General features: G+C 47.6%; 1 protein-coding gene across 1 annotated transcript in view; it reads left to right on the top strand.

Annotated features, from left to right (window-relative positions):
* EDA (ectodysplasin A) overlaps nt 1-21,172 on the top strand; it is an 80,409-nt gene that overhangs the window by 45,816 nt on the left and 13,421 nt on the right. Inside the window, exon 2 of the mRNA XM_075161901.1 lies at nt 4,718-4,823. Within this exon, the coding sequence (XP_075018002.1) occupies nt 4,718-4,823 (106 nt within the window). The remainder of the gene's footprint in view (nt 1-4,717; nt 4,824-21,172) is intronic.

The following is a 21,172-nucleotide window of genomic DNA, read 5'->3' on the forward strand; positions in this document are numbered from 1 at the left end:
GGTCGACCAAGACGCCTGCCCAGCCCGCTGCTCTGCTCCCCGCGCAGGGGGGAGCCCGCAGAAGCCGTCCTTGCCACTCAGCATGTTTTTCAGACATGTGAAGTGTTGCTTTCGGCGACCTCCGTGTCGTAACGCTGTGCTAGTGTCCAGCCAGCAGCGTTTCACTGAAGGTTATTTCTCCTTTTGCATCTGTCTGTGTGGCTGCATCGTATTTTGCTAGATGGGTGGCAAACATCTGCTCGTTCTGCTCTCCAAATCCTCTCCCTCGTTGCGGCCACACCAAATAACAGGGAGTAAATGAGTTTAATTTCAGGCATAACAACATGCACCCTTACGTCCAGACCAAGAGCTGCAGCGTCCAAGAGCTGCGAATGAATATATTAATCCTGTCTCAGGGGGTGATGAATGGAAAAAGCATCGCTTGCTCTTCCGACCGGCGCAGCTGTGCCAGCCGCCGGTCCCCAGCCGGACAGCGCGGCCCTTCACGGGCTGACCCGGCGGCCCAGCAGCCCCCGACCTCCCGCAGCTGCGGCCCCTGGAACAACGGACCCCTGGGGTCAGCGGAGAGAGACTTCGCCTTCATCGGCGTGGGAGCTCGCAGCCGATGCGCTGCGCCCGGCAAGCAGCTTGGCCGTCCTTTGCCCTGCCGCTGAGCTCCGGAGAGCCACCCTGAGCAGCCCCCTCCATCCAGAGGTTGGAGCGCTTTGAACCCCTGGTTCACCGTAGGTTAAATGCCATTGCTTGCGTAATTAAAAGTGCAAAATCTTTTTGCTCGCAGCGGTTGTGCCCATTACCAGGCGTTACGGCGTGGGGAAAGCTTGTTTCCGTGGGGGTCTCGGAGCAGCGTGTGCTCCTGGCTGCTGTGGGCGCGGTTGCTGTCACGAGCTATTTCTGTTGGGTTTTTTCTAAGTAAAATGTATGTCTCCGTCCTTTACCCTCACGGTCATTTCTCTTTCTGACTTGGTCTTATTCGAAAGACAGTGTTTAATGGGTAGATTACTTTTAGCCAATATTTAGTATTTTTCTGACTGATCAGTGATACCAGAATAAAACCTGGGTGAGAAGAGAGTAGCAGAGTTGGGGTTGCTCAGCCTGGAGAAGAGGAGGCTCCGGGAGACCTTCTTGCAGCCTTTCGGTGTATGAAGGGGCTTATAAGAAAGGCGGAGAGAGACTTTTTACCAAGGCCTGTGGTGACAGGACAAGGGGCAAGAGTTTTAAACTGAAAGAGGGTAGGTTTAGACTGGGCATTAGGAAGAAAGTTTTTGTGATGAGAGTGGCGAGATGCTGAAACAGGTTGCCCAGAGAAGTTGTGGGTGCCCCGTCATTGGAGGTGTTCAAGGTCAGGTTGGACGGGGCTTTGAGCAACCTGATCCAGTGGAGGATGTCCCTGCCATGGCGGGGGGGATGGATTAGATGGACTTTCAAGGTCCCTTCCAACCCAAACCGTTCTGTGATCCTATGAAGCAATTGTCTTTATTAAAAAAAATAAATGCTCAGCAGTGTTGAAGGTATGTTCTCCCAGCTGAAAAAAAAAAGCTTTGTACACCACGTTCACGAGCTGAAGAGCCTCTTCCGAGGACGAGAGGGGCTGCAGAAGGTGCTGCAGGTGACTTGGGCGGCACAAGCCGTCGGTGCCTGTGACAATTCCAGCGAGGGCATGCCGTGCTGCGCCGCGGGACCTGCGGAGGTGGCTTCTGGAAATGTCCCCTGGCTCCGGAGGGACGCGGCGGAGCCGAGCTGCGGCTTGGGGGGCTCAGGAAGAGCCCGGTGAAGGGGATGGGGCAGGGGGAGGGGGTCGGTCCCGATTTTGGTGCTTTCCAGCATCGGTTTTGTGGAAGCGTCAACGGAGGGCTGGGACCATGCCGATGGCTCTCGCTGCATCCATGGTGGGAGGAGGAGGAGGAGGAGGAGGAAGGTCCAGCTGGGTGCAGTGGCTGGGTGATGTGCTTTCGTAGCCGTAATTTGAGTTTGTGTTTTACTCGCTTTTTTTTTTTTAATCTAAGGTTTCACATTACTGTTGATGCTGACCAAAGCATGCTTAGAGTCCTGTTACTCCAGTTTTGTGAAGAGAAAGGTTATTTTGATTAACTGGCCAGGAAAATAAACATACTGTGTCAGTCTCTCGTATTTCCCCTTCTGAGACTGAACTTAAATGGTTTTGTTCAGATTCTGAAAAGCTTTCAAGCCTCTCAAGAAATTTTGATTGTTTCACTGAAAAGAACAAAACCCGTCAATCAGAATGAGAAATCGGGATGTTTGATCCTTTCCAAATCCTTATGATTTTCCGGGTGAAACTCTTCTCTGAATTATTCCAAGCTCGCTAGTAGTTCTGTGTCTTTACAGCGCGGGTGGGAGGGTGGCTTGGGAGGATCCAGCTTTTACCTGGCAGGAAAAAATACCACCCCGGTGTATTTATCGCTGATCTCTGGGTCGGTGCCAGATGTGGGGAAGGAGGCGGCGTGGGGGGAGCTTAATGTTATGCTGCAGCTTTTCAAAATTGTGGATGCTGTGTTAAAATTGCAATAGCAGGGAAAGGAAACCTGTTTGTTTTGACACAGTTAGGGTTGTGCTGTTACAAAATCTTCTCAAGATGAAAAATGTCGGGTTTAGCCTCGGCGCTGGGAGCAGCTCGCGTGTCGCTGGGCCGAGGGCAGCGGGGTGATGTGGGGCGGGAAGCGGCACGTCTTAGCGGGCTGGTTCCCCACCGCTTCGTTTCCAGTGCTTTTATTTAGCCATGTTTTGTAAAGCTCAAATAAGAGAGCCAAGTAATAACAGCATTCAGCAGCGGCGCTGATGATTTCATTGAAGGGTTAACCTGAATTATAATGCAATTTGTTCCTTCAGTTAGTCCTACAGTCTTTCAGCTTGATTTACGTCAGTGGTTTAAAAAAAAAACCACCTTGACTTGTTGCTCACGCCTTGCCCGGCTCTGTTGGGTGAGGGGAAGGGGCTGGCGGTGCCCGCAGCAGCACCCAGCCCTGCTGCGCCCTGCCTGGGTGAGCGCGGCGGGATGCGGGAGAGGGAAGGTGGGCGGCGGGGAGCTGCGCCCCGCGTGCCCTGCGCTTACGAAGACCTGTGGTAAATGAGCCTTCGGTTCCCCATCCGCCGCTGCGACTGCTCCTTCCCTGGGTAAATAAGTGCCAGTTTTCACTCGTCGTTGCAGTTCAGGGACTTTTACAAGTGTAACTGCGGTGCGGTGAGGCTGCGAGGAGCCGTCCCACTGCGTTTCGGGGTCCTTTCGGGCGCGACGTCATTGCAATGACAAAACATCAGGAGCTGCGGTAAACGCAGAGCTGCCCGCGCAGAGGCGGAAATAAATAGCAACAGTTGGGAATTTGGGCAACCCTTTGGGGTCTTTTTGGGGAGAAGCCTTTGGTTTCCCAAATCCCGCTGATGAGACTGCATTGGGGCTTCTTGGAGTAAAGCAAGCTGCAAATGTAGAATCCAGCAGCTGCTCGTTCGGAAGCGGGAATGGGATGCTCTGAGGCTGGAAGAAGGGGGGGGCGGGAAATAACTCGGGAATAGGCATTTGTGCGCGGAGCGGAGGGGTGGGAGAGGGCAGGCGAGAGCCCCGGGGCATGTCAAAAGCAGAGAGACCTTTAATGATTATTACTTTTGATAGGGACTTTTATGGCCTGTAGCTTAACGAGCCGCTCTTTTAACTAGCAATTCACGGAAGGGGTTTATTCTTCTCTGCTATTTCAAAGATGCTTTTGATGCCACAGGTTTTGTTCTCAGAACAATAACGCACTTGATAACCTTTGGTGCTGCTTTTTTGAAGCCTCTTCGTTCTCGTCTGAGGCTGTATTTGGCTTGTGTGTGTGTTTATGGTTTAAATAACTGTGATCGGGTTTCGGCAGCGTAAGGAAAGCCCCATCCTGGTCAGAGCCGCCCTGGTTGTTGGCGGGCGCGGTAACACGCAGAACAAGGTGTTTGGCCCCTCATTAATCTTTCGTGAAATTCCTTATTTTAGGAAGTGGAAATAGCTGGGGAAAATGCCGCTGGTGATGAGCCGCCGCGCCCTGGGCTAGCTGGGAGGACTGGTGAAGTTTCTAAACCGGAATTCCAGTTTCTGGGCAAGGATGTTGATTTAATAACTGTCAAAGAGTTTTTAACGCAGCAACTATTTTTTCATGAATTAGAGGTCGCTACATAAAATTTTTGCCTCTTGGCAATAATCATGTTATAAAGACGTACTTGCTCTAGGTTTAAAGTGTTAATTTATGTGGTATACTGAATTGGATTTAAAGGTCCCTGAAGACCTTTGAATCTCAGTAGCTAATGAGGCTTGCAGAAGAGAGCTTGAGAGAGGAAAAACTTACTGGCAGTGAGTAATACTGGTGAAAGAGCTCCAGGATTGAGCAAGATTTGCAGAGAATAATTAGAAATGATGGCATCGGCATCTGGGCCATTTGATTATTTCCAGCTATAGATCTCCCCTGACGCCGCCTGCGTCCCTGTCCCTGCAGCCCCCGTGCCCCGGGGGGATGCTTCTCCCTGCCAAAACCCTTCAGGTTGAGTTTTCCCAAATCCTAGGCTGCATCCAAGGGGACACAGGTTGGGATGAGCTGGGCGTCCATGAGCGGCCATTTCGCATCTCCCCCTCGGCTCAGCAGAGCTATCCCTGATGGAAAGGGTTTGGCGTTCAGGCGCCGATCTCTCTGCTCGGCTAAGCCGTCCTTGCCAAAGATGCTTAAACTTGTCCTTCTTCTTCCAGCTGGCCTTGCTGAACTTCTTTCACCCTGAAGAAAAGCTGCACGTTGGAGAAGAAGGTAGACGTGTCCGTCGAAATAAAAGGAGTAAAGGCAGCGAAGGGCCCGACGGTGAGTCCCGCTTTGTTCCTCGCTGCCGCGCTTCTCGTCCTCGGAACGACGAGCGGAAGGCTGACCTTTTTTTCAGATCATGGTTATGATCGTGCTACAGAATTCTGTACGTGGGGAAAAAAAAATTGCCATCTGTGGCTTTTAATAGTTTCTGTCTGATTTTGATTGCCTTCCAGATGAGGAATTCCAGTAGTTCTGATTTCTGCAACTGTAGGTCTAGTGATTTTGTGCAAATTAATGCTGCTTCGTAATTTCACCCCTGACTCTTCTTCTCTAATTGTGAGGCTCTGTGCTCATCTAAAGCTATAATTTGTACTTATATACCTATATTTGTGGTTCTGTACACCTGTCTGCTTAAAATCATCAAGTAGCTATTCGTAGTCTAACAAACAGCTTGAACATCTGCATCGCAAAACGGTAACTGGGCTCTAACGGGGTTTCCCAGTGCAGCGGAGGGTCTCGGGTGGGTTCAGAGCCCCTGTGGAGGGAAGTCAGAGTTGTACAGAGCTTCTATTAAGAGAGCGTAGAGTTACAAAAAAATCACAATGATAAATCTGTGATTTGGTAAATATAAAACGAGTATGTGCGATACAAACCCCAGGGGCGTCGGGCTTCCTCGGTGGCCCCGGCGCTGGGTGGTAGCCCGAGACCCGGCTGGCGTGGCAGTGCCATCTGTCCTCGTGGTGGCAGGGCGGCAGCTGCTGCTTCCCTTTGCCGCCACCGTCCCTCGGCGAGAGCGTCGTCCTCCACGTGTCCTGCTCTGCTACGCTCAGACGCCAAAGCCCTTCCCTCGTGTCTGGTCTCCTTGTTCCAGACCTTCTGGTTGGTTTTGGACTCGGTGTCTGACAAGGCGTCTCCCCTGCGTGGACGGTCCCACCACCCGCTCCGTGATGGGATGGGCCACGCCGTGATCCGTTGTACGTGCGCCTTACGCGAGTACGAAATATTACAACTTGCTACTTTCTGGTAGGGGGTTTTCTTAAAGCATTTTAATCTTTAATCTGGGAAGTTCTGGGAGACGGAGGCCGTTCCTGAAGGCTGCGAAGGCGCTGAGCTGGCGCGGAGGATGCGGCGGCGGGAGCGGGAGCCAGGCTGCGAGGGTCGGTCCCGGCTCTGCAGGGTGAGGGACTGCAGCGACCGGCTGTGGGCAAGGTCTGGGAGACGCGGCCAGAACTAGGTGAAGCCTTCTGCCTGCAGGGCTGGGAAAGGACAGCCTTGCAGCCCTGCCTGACGCAGGAGGTACAGCAGCGGGAAGCTGGGTTTACTGGGGTTTTGAAGCCGCTCACGCAGCCGAGAGCTGGGACGGGGAGGCAGGCGACAAGGAGCACGTCTCTTGAGTGGCTGATGGCATGCCGCCCCTCGGACCCTGAGAACTTAAGTAATAAACATCAAAATAATTAAAACTGACTTCACCTTCAGTCCCTTCCCGCAGCTTGAATCCTGCCTGATTTCAGTACGAGGAATTTTATTTCCAATGCTGTCTTTTCATGATTGTCCAGCTACACTGAGGCATGAGGACTGCCTCCCGTGGCGAGCTCTTGGAAGAGCTCCCACGGCTTCCTACTGCAGAAAAGCACAGGTCCATTTTTATACGGAGAGGAGAAGGGGACTGGATGCCAGGGAAAGTCGGGAAAGAAATAATGGAGTAGCGGTCTGTGCGTGGCTTGATGCCTGCTAAGCCCAAGTCCTGACTGCGTTATAAACCTCTCGGCTATCGCTAGTCTTCCTCTCCAGCTCCTTGGCTCCATGAGTTTCCCATCTCCCCTGAAGCCTTCGCAGTTTCACAGTGGAAAAGTGTTTCCCGGTGGCTCTGCTCCAAGAAAGAGCTTCGTGAAACTCCCCGGATTCCTCCTCCCCGAAACGCTGACAAGTATGATGCATTTGGTACAGACTCCCTGAGTGATTCCAGCTAAATGTGGTCCATCATCTTCAGAGCCGGTGTCGCTCTGATGCTCAGATGGCTCAGGCAGCATCCAAGTCCTTTTGCACCGACTCCTTGAAATCTATTCCAGTGTCTTCGCAAGTCGCTTGTATAAGTAGCAAGTTTCCACTGTATGCGAGCGGTGTAAATGGAGTGCTGCAGGCAGATGTTGGGAGGAATTAGCCCAGTCCGTTAGGCTGCCTCAGCGCTGCCTTTCTATTGCCAGATGTGCAGAGAATCGCTGCACGGTGAGAAATAGATGCTGAAGGTCGATGGACTAACGAGGGCTTTTCTCATCATCCTTGTGCCCGGGTGAAAACGTCTTGTGCTTTTATAAGTTGCACTCCTTTCCCAGATTTCCTTTATGTTCCCTGAATGCATCAGAAACGTAGCACACCTCCACCGATTATATAGGTCTTTTTGTAAGTTAGGGGTTTGACCCCATAGGGTGGTGGGGCTGGAGAAAATTGCCAGAGCGACAGGTGATTCTCCTAGTGACGTTAGCAGGGGGGGTTATGTTGGCAAGCAGTTACTTAATGTTTGGCCATCTCAGTTTTATTAGGTAGAGCCGAATTTAACAAGTGTAAGCTGTCAGGGGTAGGGATTGACCTTGTAACAACTGTAAAATCAATAAATAAACAGCATAGCTTTCTTGTCTAACTTGTGCTGTTTGTTTAGACCTACGTGAAGGAATCTTACTTTTTAGAGAAGGGCAGTGAATCATTAAAAAACAAAAAAAAAATCGTGTCACAGTACTGATAACACCGTTTTCTTCATGAGTTTTGCAAAGGGAAAGTTGATCAAATCTTTGATCTCCAAAGAGCCTCCAGAAGATAAAAGTGGATGAACTATAAATTCCCAGAAGGAAGGAGATGTGCTTTCCACTTGAGGCCTCACTAATATTTGTCTGGAATTAATTTTATGAACTTTCAAGTCCTTTCACACATGCAGTGAAAGACCAAAGTGATCCAAGTGTGGAAGCCGTGGTTGGAGGGAGGCTGCTCGGTCCCCTTCCGCGGCTGCTCCAGTCCTGCTCATCTTGGTACCAACAACGGGACGGCTTCGATGCTTTATAAGATAACAGGCTTCCTTTCCTAAAAGTTTTTTCTCTTAGGAAAATATGCTTTCAAGTCTTTTGCGGTGAAAAAGGTGTTTTTGAGACAGGTCAGAGCTGGTCCCATGGGGCAGGAGGAGGGTGACGGCCGTGCCCCGAGCACGGAGCCACAGGGATGGGACGTGGGAGGCCACGAGCAGCGAAGCTGCTTCGCTGCCTCTTTGTTGCTTGCTGAAAAACGCCAAGAAAAATTGTGTGAACAGGGCAAAGCTATCGGTTGGATCCTGTCACTTCCAAACATGACTCCAGTATTTCAAGGGCTCCTTTGAGGACTCCGGCTTCAGTCCTCCTGCCCGCTTGTCATGCTTTATGATCATGTTTGCTTAATATTTGTTTGTGTCCCCCCACGCACAGTGCCCTGGAACCAATTAAACAAGCCGAGGTCGTGTCCTGGGACGAGGTGCCTGCCTGGCTCCCCGCTCCGCTCGCTCTGGCACGGGTCACCCACGGGGTTAATGGGAGGCTGGTGCCTGTCCCGGTCCCGCGGAGCACAGACCATCTGTCCGTGCCACCAAAACCAACATTTGCACAGCTTAAAAACTGCCACGATTTTTTCCTACTTCTCAAGGACCAGGATTATTCCCTTTACAGCTCGTTTTACGATGTTCTTTCTGCTCTGCGTTACCGACTCCACCTGTCACTTAATTTGCTTTAGTTCACTAAAACTTTACCCTCTCCAATGTCTCTCTTATTTTTCTTTTTCCCCTCCTTCCTTTTTGTCTTGGTGTATTTATGCTGCTGTGGAACCGCTGTTGCTCCCAGATTAACAAATCATTCTGGAGCTGGTAATTAGCAACAGTTGTGCTAAAAGGAACCATCAAGAATGTTAAATTAGTCCACTTTTAAATAAACTGTGTATGAAATGTTAGATCTCTATTCCCAAAGCACCAGTAAAAATGCTGCTGGCTTTTTGCTAACAAAGCCAAAATATGGGAGTAGCATGGTTGTAACTACAGAGACAATTCCGTGCTCTTGAGGTTATAAATAATGACTGAGCATTTACAAAGCAGATGTCAATAGGACTCTTTAAAAAACATTGTTTTAAAAAAAAAAAAACTGGTTTCTTTTTCTCCTACTTTCATCTCTGTTCCCAGTTAGATCCCTGCCGTGCTGCTTTCCTGGTTTGTTTGGTTTTTGCTTTTTGGTTTGGGGTTTTTTTTTCCTTCCTAGATTTTTTCATATTGAGCTTGGTGAGAAACATAAGTGATTGTTATCCATTCTTTGATTTGGAGCATGGCAGCTGGGAAGAGGCTGAGCAGATGGCTGTCCTTAAGCTGACAACAATTTGGTTCCTACTACTTTGGCAGTCCTTACTGCCGAGGAAAGTCCTTGATGAGAACTCATGGGTTTCAGCGCTGCAAATGGCTTTTGTTGAAATGGAGATTAAATTCTGGGAGAGCAGAGGCTCGCCTCGGCCCCTGCTTCTACCTGGAGCTTGGGAAGTGGTGCGCCAGCTACGTGGGTCCAGCGTTTCACCCTGTTGTAGTCGCTCGGTGGTTTTACGATGGCTTTACGATGGTTTAGCAGGTCGCTGATGCCAGAGCCTGGCGGGGGGTGCCTGGCTCCCTCCGTGCCCCCGGGCAGCCCCCGGTCCCGCAGGTGCCGCATCTCGGCCATCCCCCGCTCCTGACCCGCAGCGCTGACGATGCAATAGGGTTTTTTTTTTTTTGTATATCCAGATCACAATAGCGACTTTTCCTGCTGGCTTCCTCTCCTTTGGAAAGGGCAGGTTCGTCCCTCTGCCTCCAGAACAATCGGTGCCTTTGTGTCGGCCCCGTGCAATTCCCCAAAGCCCAGGCATTCCCAGAAACGCAGATGTATGAAGGGCGATAGAGCCTTATTGTGCTCCGAAACCATGGTGATGAGCGCTCAGTAAATACAGAACATTTCCTGGATACTGGAGCGCCGGGGACGGTCCCAAAAGAAAGGCTCACCACAGAGTGCTTGCACTTACTGATTTCCCCTGGAATTTCTCCGTGATTTCCCCCAAAAGGGGAGAGGGGAGGAATCTTCGTGGACAATCTCCATCCTTTTCCTGTGACGGCGCTCTCAGTACTTGTTATTGCTACGGTAAAATTAAGACTACAGCTCGTTTACAGATCCTTACCTACACCTATACCTATGGTTATTATAATAAGACAGGCTATTTGTATAAGGGCTTATACACCAGGCACTTTCCTGCCTTGAAGATATATTGATAAAAATATAGGTAACTAAGTTAAAATACAGGTAACTAACTGTTTCGGACCACAGTCTTGTGTCTGTGCTCATTTCTAACCCACGTTTCCCCTGAGACAGATCCAGAGAAGCTTAACAGCTGTCTAAAAACCCAGAAGGACGTTTAGGTCCCGGTTTCAGCTCTGTTACAGCAGCGGTACATTAATACCGTGTCGTTTCTGGGAACAAGTGAAAGCAAAGGTGAAGGTGATATTAAAGGGGATCTTCTTGCTCTAGGTATAACTTTTAAGGGAATACATTTTTAGACAGCTGAAACATTTTCAGCGTATCCTTGGTTCAACCTAGTCTGAATTCATTTTTTTAATACTGAAACTCCTTTGAGGTCAGATTCGCTGCAGTGACCATTAACAGTCTTTGCTGAAGCTGTCTTGGGAAGCCATAGGCAGTTGTTTGTCGTCCAGCAGCATGATGGGGTAGATACCCAAGCAAGGCGTAATTTGAGGGAAGCTCCACGTAGCCCGGGCGCGTTGGGAATGCAGGGGTATTAACATCTGGGCTTGAGCCAATATGCTATTTCAGCTTAAAGGTTTTGGAGTCACTTTCTGTACCTAGAAAGTGTGTGATGCTGAGGGGTATGTTCATTCCCGCGGTATGCGTTGAGTGTGATATTTTCATGAGGACGTGCTGCATCAGCAAGAAGGTCTGAAAACTGGAGTCCAGAATTCTTCATTGAAGAACAGACTCTGCTATGTTGCTGTCCCAATTGGATGGTAAATATTAAAAGCAATTAACTTGCTGGGAGAGGTACAAGCCTAATTGTGTGGTGGCCGTGATGAGGAATTGTTCCAGGTCACAGGGCTCACAGTGTAATGGTCTATGCGTCCTGATCCATACGCAACCTCTGTTTGCCTCCTGTCTTCTTCACCAGCCCTTCCAGTTGTGATCTGGATTGTTCCAAAAGAAACCCTGCTTCATTATTCTTAATGTTTATAAAGCATTGATTAGGTGCTGTTGATTTGTTCCATCCGTAGAGCTGCTTTGGTGTGTGTTTGTCCTTCCCTGGTACCTCCCATCTGCTTTGGATAAGATGGTGGGATGACCACTGAAAGGTTTAGAGATGCAGAGGGTGTTCAGAAGGCTTGAGAAGGAATTCTCCAGTCAGCATCTCACCTTGGTTGCATTTTCAGATACTTGCGCTCATTCCACTTTTTGGAGGATTTCAGAGTTGTCCTGATGGATTCTTAGTGCTTAGCCTACGGTGTGTTCTTCAGCAGGCTTTGCCGAAACTTGAACTAAACTTTTAAACTTTTTTTACAACTGCATGTTAAGCAGGGACCAACGTTATTAGAAGTGGCTGGTGATTCCGTATGAATTCCACTTCTGAAAACCGGGGCTTTTCATAATGCCTCGGGTCAAATGCTGAAGTTCAGGAATCTCAGATAGTTTCTTCTGTTAGAAAACATGGCCAGGACTAATGAGAGGAGAACAGATGTTCCAGCCGGGCAGGAATGCAATTGCATCTGAACTGCGTGTGCATCTGAACGATGGATGCCGTGCACCAAACACTGTAAATGCTGAACTCAACTGGTAGCTGGTGACTTCTTTCCCACAGTATGAGAGGCTCTATTGTCTGTCGTACTGAAGTATTTGCAGCTGAGCTTTGATTTCTGTGAATAAACTGGCTCTCTGGCCACATCCACACAGTATTTTGCAGGCAGACACAAGTTTGCTTAGCACATGCTCCAAGTCCATCTGGTCACAGATCAGCTCTAGCCCAAAAGCCGAGGAACTGGTGCTGAGCTGGAGCACGCAAACCTTTCCAAGTGAGCAGGTATGGCAGTCCAGGCTGCAGCGGCTATGGGGTATCTGCCTTCTGCAGACCTTGGGCTGAATAAGCTTATTTTTAATGTCTGTGGGGGCCGGGGCGGGACTGAATAGCCAAACCCAGAGCCAGCTGCGCTGGTGATGGGAGTTGTGAAGTCGTCTTCAGTTGTGGCCTGTCTGGGCGCTCATTAAAAAGCCGCTCGGTTATAGTAGACCAGATACATTAGCCATAAGAAAATTACTGCTGCACAAAGCTGAAGGACACCACCACCGGGAAACTCTTTGGGGAAAAAGTTGTGAATGAGGCATGGCAGTTGCATGTTTTCATTAGGGTTTTGTTGGCCATGATGTATAGCAACATTGTTGGATTCGTAACCGATCTCGTTAGCGCGAGCAGGATTTGGTGAAGTCCGTTAATCTGTTTGAAACGCTGTGAATGGATAAACTCAAGAGTTGGCTGAGCCAGGCAACACTTCAGTGTGTCACGACTGCTGCAGGGACTTGACTTTGGCCTCCCAAAGAGTGGTGGGGTCTCTCTTGGGTTTCCTTCAGGCCCCTTTCCAGATTCGTAGAAATATAAGGACACCTGTATGCACACAGATAGCTCTTTGGGTATGGATCCCATGCTATTCTGTGTAATTAGACCATCAGATTACAGACAGCTGTTGAATGCTGCAGAGGTTTTCAATCCAATTAGGCAGAATTACGTACGGGAGGAAGAAAAACATGTAAAGTTCTGCAGGGATGAGATAGTCGAAGAGATTTCCTCCCACCTGCCCTCGATTCCTTATGGATAGCTGTGGTGGGGAAGAGTGCATTTAAAACATCCAGCAAACAATTTAAGAGAGCCTTTCGTACGCTTGGTTAAAACCTTGCTGCAGCACCACTTGGGAATCATTTCTACTGGAATTCATGACATATGTTAGTTGTTTATCTTAGTGGGATATGACTTAAAATGTCAGAATGTTTTGTGTTAAGCAACAACCGAATAAAACAAACAAAATAAAAACACAGCTGTAATACTACGCTTTAAATTGTTGAATTCAAATATGTGGTATTGATAAAGTAAGCAATAGGGTGCAGTGGTGTATAGAAAATAAGCCTTGTGAGTCCAGCCAGCAAGCCAAAAAAAGCCTTGAGATACTTGAATTAGAAATAGTAATGTTGTTTGTCAGCTCTGCTGTAAAGATCCAACATTTGGAATCCAACCTAAATGCCTGAAGGAAGACAAAAGGCACATCATATTCTTCTTCCATAGCCAGTGAGAGTGCGGAAAATGAAATATGATGGCCACAGGTTCTGGTGTGAACCCCAGGAACTTGGCTGGGACTGATTATGTGGGAGCGGAGTTAAGAAGGGTGGAGATTTATGTTTGATTGGTTTTTTGTGTTTTTGAGAAGGCAGTGCAATATTATTTTGCCAGCAACAGTGGCTCTGTAGTTAATTGGGAGCAGGATTTCGTCTTTGTTCATGAGCACATTTGCGCAGTGGTGTGCTTGCACCTACTCAGGGGAGGCTGGATTTTTTTTTTTGAAAGCCTGTCCTGGTACCTTGCCGCCGAGCCCAAAGTGGATCTGAACGGGATTGAGGAAATGAATCAGCTGGTCATTCTTTGTCATCTAGAGCGATGGAAATCCCAGTTGCGGCAAGGATACCTCTGCTGTACTCGAGGAAGCAGCAAGTAGTGATTTTCAGCAGAGCTCCGGCTATGGTAGAAGCAGAGCTGAGGTCGTGGAGTAACGTAGGGTGGAGGGGACCCCAGGAGGTGGCTGGATCCAGCCCTCTCCCCCAAAGCGGGACCAACACCATGGCAACACCATTCCAGCCTGGTTCTTCCATGACCCCGCACCTATGTTGTTCCTTGTGCCAAAAAGCCCATAGGAGGTACGCAGGGCTGGTGGGTCTCTACGCGCTCCAGCACAGGTCCCTTCAAACAGCAGCTGATGACCTACGAGTCACACCGTCCTTTTTAAGGTGGAAAAACCTGGTAAATGCATGAGAGCAATTACATTCATCCTATCCGGCCCCCTCTCCAGCTGGGGCAGAGGGTGGCTGCTCGACAAGGTACCTTCACTGGACCAGTGAAACAGGTTGTTGACTGATGGTCTCTTAGGTCTGTCTGTTTTGCTCGCACTTCAGTTCTGATCGTCTTGAACTGCGGTAACTAAAGACTTTTTTTTCCCTTTAATATGTTTAAAGATCAGTATAAAGCACATCACAACCTACTGTCGCTGTTGGGCAATATCTCTGTATTTTTGCATTTAACTGTCCTCCCATTCCTTATGGGCTTGACCAAGTTATTCCCTGATGTGAAGAGTCCTGTTCTTCAATTGTCAAACCAGGCAAAAATCTCTCTGGGTATTGGCAGGAGAAAAAAAACTTTGGCAACAACAAAAGAAACCTGTTACGTGATGAGATCTTACATAGTCTGAAGCTGTCTGAGGAAGAGAGATTGTGGCTCTCTGGCATCTAGTGTCACTCCAGGGACTCGAGAGATGGGGCAGGGATGAGCTGTGACTTCTCTCCATTTGTTTTTAGACCGATAGGCTTGAACTGGGGTCTGGTGTATGGGATCAGAGGAATAGGGAGGGAGCAGGCTACTGATCCATGGAGCTCCTGGAGCAGCATCTGATCATCTGGATGACACATGGATGTAGGCTTGTCCTTTGACGGATTGCTCAGAGAAGAGCAGCGAGGCAGCAGAAAGCCACTCATACCTAACTCACCACAAGAGAAAGGATTCTCAGCCTTTGCTGTTGATGCACAAGCTCTGCTCAGACCCTCCGGCCAAGCAGCACAGTGTCCCAGAAGCGTTGGGGGAGACCTCAGGGATACTTCCCCTGGAGACATATGGAGACATGCGAAAAGTCCTTAAAGAAGAAGAATAGCCTCAAAAAGTGGATGTAGCCAAGGGAGTGCCTCAAGAGTACAAGATGAGCTGCAAACTCTTCTTGATCTCTCGGGCTGGAGGAGACTGGCTTTGAGCGTTAGGCAGTTTAATTCAGTGCAGGGGTGGGGTATCAGAAGAAGTGTCAGCTATAAAGTGGCTCCGAGCCAGTCTTGGGGACTTAGTAGCCTATAATTCCAGAATATGACAGGGCTACCACTAAGCAAAGATTCCTGAAATTTAGGGCTTGTGTTTCTATTGTGTTTAAGTTGAGTTTAAGTGCAGTGAAGGTAGAGCAGCAGGCTGGGATGTCCTCCAGGCACGACTCTTGGTACTGCTGTGGAACAAAGATGCCGTTAGATGAAGGACAAGGAGGGAACGCTGTTTTATGGGATGCCGTCATGGAGCATCTCAATTTAAGATGTAACCAGAAAAAGACAGCTAAGAGTGACTGTGTTCACACATGAGTTCTGAAGAGTTTAAAACAAAATTGAAACAAAAGCAGAGAGAAAACCAACAATGGTGGTTGAGGAAAAACTGAACAGCCTTGAGCTCTGCCTTCCATACTAATATATCAAGCAGCCCTGTTTCATCCTTCCCCCACTTTGGGCAATGAGCTCCCCATTCTGTTATGTAATATAGTCACTATATTCTGATTTACTGAAATTAGTACTAGCCTTGTACCAGGGACGTCGCATCCCTAACTTGGATTCAGCCATTCTGCCTGTAATTGCGGGCAGCATCTTTTCTGCACACTTAGCAGAAGACCTCCCTTCCTCACCACCCCTCCCCCAAAAAAACCACTCTGGCAAGGCATGCCAGAAGTTTTGAGTAGTGCATGATGCATTTTACTTCTGGGATATTTTCCTAGATCTATAATTTATCATATTTTCTAAATATTCTGGAGTAATAATACCAAAGCTGCTCTTCAAGATCTGTTGCCTTTTTCTCTGGAATTGGTGAAGAAGCACTTTCTTTTTCAGGGAAGGGAAAAAAATTCATCTTGTTTCAGTATTTGTATCACTGACTGATATTTCAGTAGGGTCCAAGAAGCTTTCATCTGGATAGACCAAATTTCCTGAAAATGTTGAAAACATATTGGTTCCAAACTTCCCCCAAAACCACATGTTCTAGATTAAGCATGTGTTTGGGAGCTAACATCCTTCTTTCCCCAACTCCACCATAGTCTGGCATTAATAACGCCGCACTTGAAAATATTTGAAAAGCCTTACATATCTCATACCCATGCGAATGAAGTAAGTATCATTACACCAGTTCTGTAAACGAAACAACTGAGTTTCGGAGGTTTGACTGAAGTGGAGGTTTTTTATTATTCATTGGGACAACTTATATCAAAAAAGTTAGCAGATTCTTCATCACTTGAAACCTCAAGTAACACTTGAGCTTTTCTTTCTATGCCTCACCCCTGCCTTTAGTATTGGTCAAATAGAGAGAGAGGGATTGATGGAAGGCTTGACGGTAGGACTTCTTTAATACTTGATCATCGTAATGGTTCCTTCTGGTCTTATTGTCTGTGAAAGTTGACAGGACTGGTTAATTCCCAGGCATGGGTCAGGAACGGTAACGTTTTAATAGCTGCTTTGCCCCTCTTTTTTAGGAAGCCCCAAGTGGCAGAGAACTTCCTTCCTGAAGAGGTGGAAGCTTTCACAGCTGGAGGGCACTTGGTGGTCAGAGCTTTCTATGAGAGATGGAGACAACCTGCGTTGTTGGGTTGAATGGTAACCTGAGGGTTAGCGGGACTTGAGTCCTGGGACACCCATCCGCTGCACCACAGAGCCTGGTTGTCGTGCTCGGCTTCTGTTTCTTCTCTTCCCTTTGTGCATTGTGTTTATTGAGGATCCAGGATCCTTGAAGAAAAAAATCCCTGCATGCAAATGGAGAATAACTTCATTTTGGCCAGCACCCTTACATGTTTCAATAACTCCATGAATAATGGTATCCCAACTAATGTCCAGGAACTCATTTCAAATTCTGTTAGCTATCTATTCTCCAGAAGTTACTGGTGGATTTGGGCAGCATTCAGAGCTTTGTCTGAGATTTAGCAAGTGGTCTCTTTGTTAAACCAGATGGTTAGCAGGGTTTGGAAAAATACTTTACACAAATTTCCATAGCTGTTGAGAACAGTGATCACTAAATCTAATACTCTTCTTCCAACTACACCCAGAAGCTCATACTTCAAAGAAAAAGATGCAGTTTTGTTTTTTTTTAGTGCACAAAGATGATACAGTTTTGAAAATGTGCATGTTAGATAAGTCACATAGAGCTCCCCGCTTCTGTTTTCGTCTTCAAAATTAGATGTTAGTCTTGAAAGTAGCTGTAGATGTAATGATTTCAGGTCACCTTATGCTTATTTTATGAATGAGTGAGAAGTGATGTGGGATTTCTGGAGGACACTAACGTCTCATTAATCATCAAGATTTTGTCTCTGATTCTGCTTGTAACCTGGGATGAGGATAACTTCTCAGTACCTCCGTCTTCTCATCTCTCCGAGGCGGAGTGGTGATGGTAATATGGAGATGGCTCAGTTGTATTTTCTGGTTTTACATATTCCCCAAACCAGAGCCGTGCTTAGATAAGATGATTGATGGTACACCATAGTAATTTAGTGCTAGGAAAATAGAAAAGGGATGCCTTAATAATCCTAGGGCAAGGAGTGAATGCTGAAAATGGGTTGGCACAGCCTGTAGAGGACAGGGTGGTTGCTGCTGTGTACCTTTCCGAAAATGGTTGAACACCTTGGAGGCATCAGTAGACGTCTTTGTTCTGGATTGAATGTGGATGCTGCTAGAATATGGTAGTGGCACTCGTTGACTTTGTTCTGCTCTTGGCAACTGAGAATTTGAGAAAGTTCAGCAGCCTTCTTAGGTACTCGTCTTTTGTTTGACTGATTTCTATAGTGGTCAACCTTTTATAGGTTTTATATAAAATAAACATAATTACAAAGATCTGTTCCCGACAATAAAACCAGTTTGAACTGTTTTGCAGGAATTTAAACTATTTCTTGTTAATCCACACACATAACTAATAAGTGAACACAGGGTTTTTTTAATATACTATTTATATCGGCATATGTCCTAAAGAAGTTTTTGATATTTTTGTATTTATAGTAAATCATAGCAGCGTGTAGCGTGCAGAAAGAAAAATCGGGGGGGGAAAAATAAACTCTATTAATCTTTATAAGAGAAAACATGTCATATGTAATATCCTCGAGTTGCATCACCATCTGTTTTTTTCTGAAGCCCTTGGAAATGATCCAGCAGATGCTAGGGCTGCAGGAGCTGGGGGCTAGAACCTGCTCCCTGAAGCATGGTTGTCTTCTGCTGCTTGCTGGGCCACAGCTGCGGTTTTACACAACGAAAACTCATCTATTGCAAATATTTTCTTTAGCTTCAGTGAGAAGTTTGCATCTGGGGTGGCTCAGTGCTAAAACCCGTGGCCGTGGTGCTTCTGCTGGAAGGAGTGACTTGGCACGGCTTGGAGCCTTCCCCTTGCAGATGCCCGGCCAGCTGGCGCTGCGGGCAGAAGGCTTCCGGGGTGGCTGTTTTGTTCTCATATAGAGCTGTATGTTCCTGCTTGTACCTTTCCCTCGAAGTTTGCCACTCTTGCTGGTTTTATATTCCCTGCTTTTCTGTTATCATTCCCTTTCATTTTCCCAACAGATGTGGAAAATAAGCTTTTGAAGAAGTCTAGGTTTCGAGCGTTGTTCAAAGCCAGGGTCTTCAAAAGCCCAGCACGCAGCATTGCTGCTCCGACACCTTTGCTGGGGACGTCCCGTCCTGTGATGAGGAACTCGGCTGGCAGATGATAGAGCTGGCCTGAGTTATTACAGAGGAGGCTAGCAGCCTGCTTCATAGCTTAGTAGCTATGGCTTCAGCAGTTAGACGAAAAATAACCTCGCCGCTTTCCAAAGGGGCTGATGAACTTTTGAGAGACTTTTAAGCAGTGACCCGTGACACCGGAGGGCTTGCTCTGAGCCAGAAGACCCCCTCCAAACCATGCTCCCTCTTCTGGAGGTTAGAAGAAGCCATCTCTTTCCCAGCTTAATGGTCTTGGGGAGCAATTCGCACACGTGAGGACGTGCCAGCGCTGTTCTTTAAGCCCTAGCAGGTCTTCTCCCTCCATGCCCACCACCGTAGCCTTTCCCAGTGCTGCTCTCATGCTTTTCCCAGCATTGATGGCCAACCAGGCGAGCTCTGCTTGACCACTTCTTGACCTTTCCAGGAGCCCTTCTGTGAAATTGTTCTCATTTAAATTCATCTTTCTGTATGCAGATGATCGGGATTGACTGCATTACTCCCAGGTTTTTCACCCCCACCTACCGAGTGGCATCAGTATTGCCCCGTGGCTGCCAGCGGTATTTCCACTGATCTGTTTTAGGATTGCATTTCTGCCTTTCCTGGCTGTGTGACAGCAACTCAGCGTGTGCAGACGTTGTCCTCCGCAGCTCCATCTGAGGAGCTCCACCATCCAGCAGAACAGCCTATTATTCCCTCTGTATATATAATTGATAGGGCTATGCATTTTGTATGACTGAATCTCGTTCCATGCTTATTATCCTTCAAAGCCATCCAGCCTGTCCTCTCTGATATCCCGGTCCTCTTCTGTATTAACAGTTCTTGTCAACTTTCCTTCCTCTGCAAAGCAAAGCTAAAATGAAGGGTTGAATAGAGCCGACAGCTCCTTCAAGGACGGATTAGAGCATAAGCATAAATTTAATTTCAGATGAAAGACAGGAAATGTAGAAGGGGATGGACTTCCCTCGGTCTGGGGTCTGGTTTGACCTCAAACACGAGCAGGCAGCATGCGGAAAGGTGGTGGGAGATAGGTGGGATTGGTAGGAAGAAGTACAAAAGTCGAGCGCGAGCACATATGGAGAAAAATAGCTATGCTTGGGTAGCTGTCGCGTTTAATACCAGCAGTCCAGACCACGAGTTTGATCTCTAGCAAGCTCGTAACAGATACTTTAAGGAATTCATGAGGAACAGAGGTGATGTCAGAAAAGCACAGAAAAGCAAACTCGAGGTTATTTTTATAAAGAAGGGGAAAGAGGTGCTGGGGAACAGCTGACCGGTCGGGTTGCTCTCAGATCCCACTGGGACTGGAATAAATCCTCAAATGCACTGCGTGAAGCCCCTGAAAGCAGAGACGCGACCGGTAGCAGGCAATGTCGATCAGTGGAAAATTCTTCAAGTCAAACCAATTTCCTTCTACAAGAAGATGGCAGGTCTTGTGGACTCCGGAGCAGCAGTAGGTATCCTGTAACTTGTTTTTTTTATAAGGCTTTTGATACTGTAGAGGAACACGGTGCATATGTCTGTAGTCTTGGAGCGGAAAAAAAGGTATCTTCTCATAGACCTTCCTTGGAATCAAGTCATCTAATGGCCTCCATGAAACTACACATACCTAACTTGGAGGTATTTAACCTGCTCCATCAGCTAACAGCTAACCAGCGGGTCATATGCATTCAACCGCTGCAGCATTTAACAGGCTTTATTGCTTAAATATTGGGGTGTGGCCTCAGAAAAGCAGGTCAGAAAAGATTTTTTTTTTTTTTTCCCCCCCCTCCTCTGCACATATGTGTTGGCACAACGTATATCAAGTAAAGCCTTGTGCCTCAGCACCTTTCGTACTGAAGGAAATGGAGATCTGATACTTTGGTGGAGCTCTGCTTCCCAAACTCGGTAAGAGACTTCGTTACTGTTTTAGACTGAATTGAGAAAGGTCCGAGGAGTTTACCATTTTGAGCCAAAAGGAGGAAAATTCTGTCTTCTGGTGTATCGGATGAACCTCCCTGCTACAATCAAATTATCCACCCCCTCCTATTGGGAGACGAACAGATGCAAACCCCAGAGGCTCAGAAGCTCCCAAGGCTAATAATATTGTGTTTTTTTTCATGTCAGAAGTATTTTTGTGTTTGTCGAAAGATTCACTTGCACAGCCGTAACATCTCTCTCTGCCGTGCCTGGAACAGATGCGTGTGTTGTAATATAGACTGTGAACATTGACATCGCATGTGGTTCTCATTCCTCCCATTCATCTTTGAAGCTAATTGGTTCCATCCATTTCAAATGTGTTTGGCTCGCCGCAGCTATTTGTACTTTCACTCTGGTTATAGCGCTAATGGTGTGATATATATAACATGAAATAAACTCTCGTGACTCCGAGGTCTGAAGAGACACATACACAACACTCGCATTTTGCTTGCTGTGTTGGGTTTTTTTTTTTTTAAATGACATCCCCCAGACAATTTTTTTTCTCTTCACTGAAAATGTTATTAACTAGCTGGTGCCTAAGATGAGGGCCGGTGGAGATCGCCGGCCTGATCGTGGCTCCTTCTGCATCGCGGGAGCTCAGAGAGTGCGAAAAGAGGAGCTTGTCGGCGTTTGCCAAACATAAAAGGTTTT

Source organism: Calonectris borealis, chromosome 13, assembly GCF_964195595.1.
Source record: "Calonectris borealis chromosome 13, bCalBor7.hap1.2, whole genome shotgun sequence".
Taxonomy (NCBI): domain Eukaryota; kingdom Metazoa; phylum Chordata; class Aves; order Procellariiformes; family Procellariidae; genus Calonectris; species Calonectris borealis.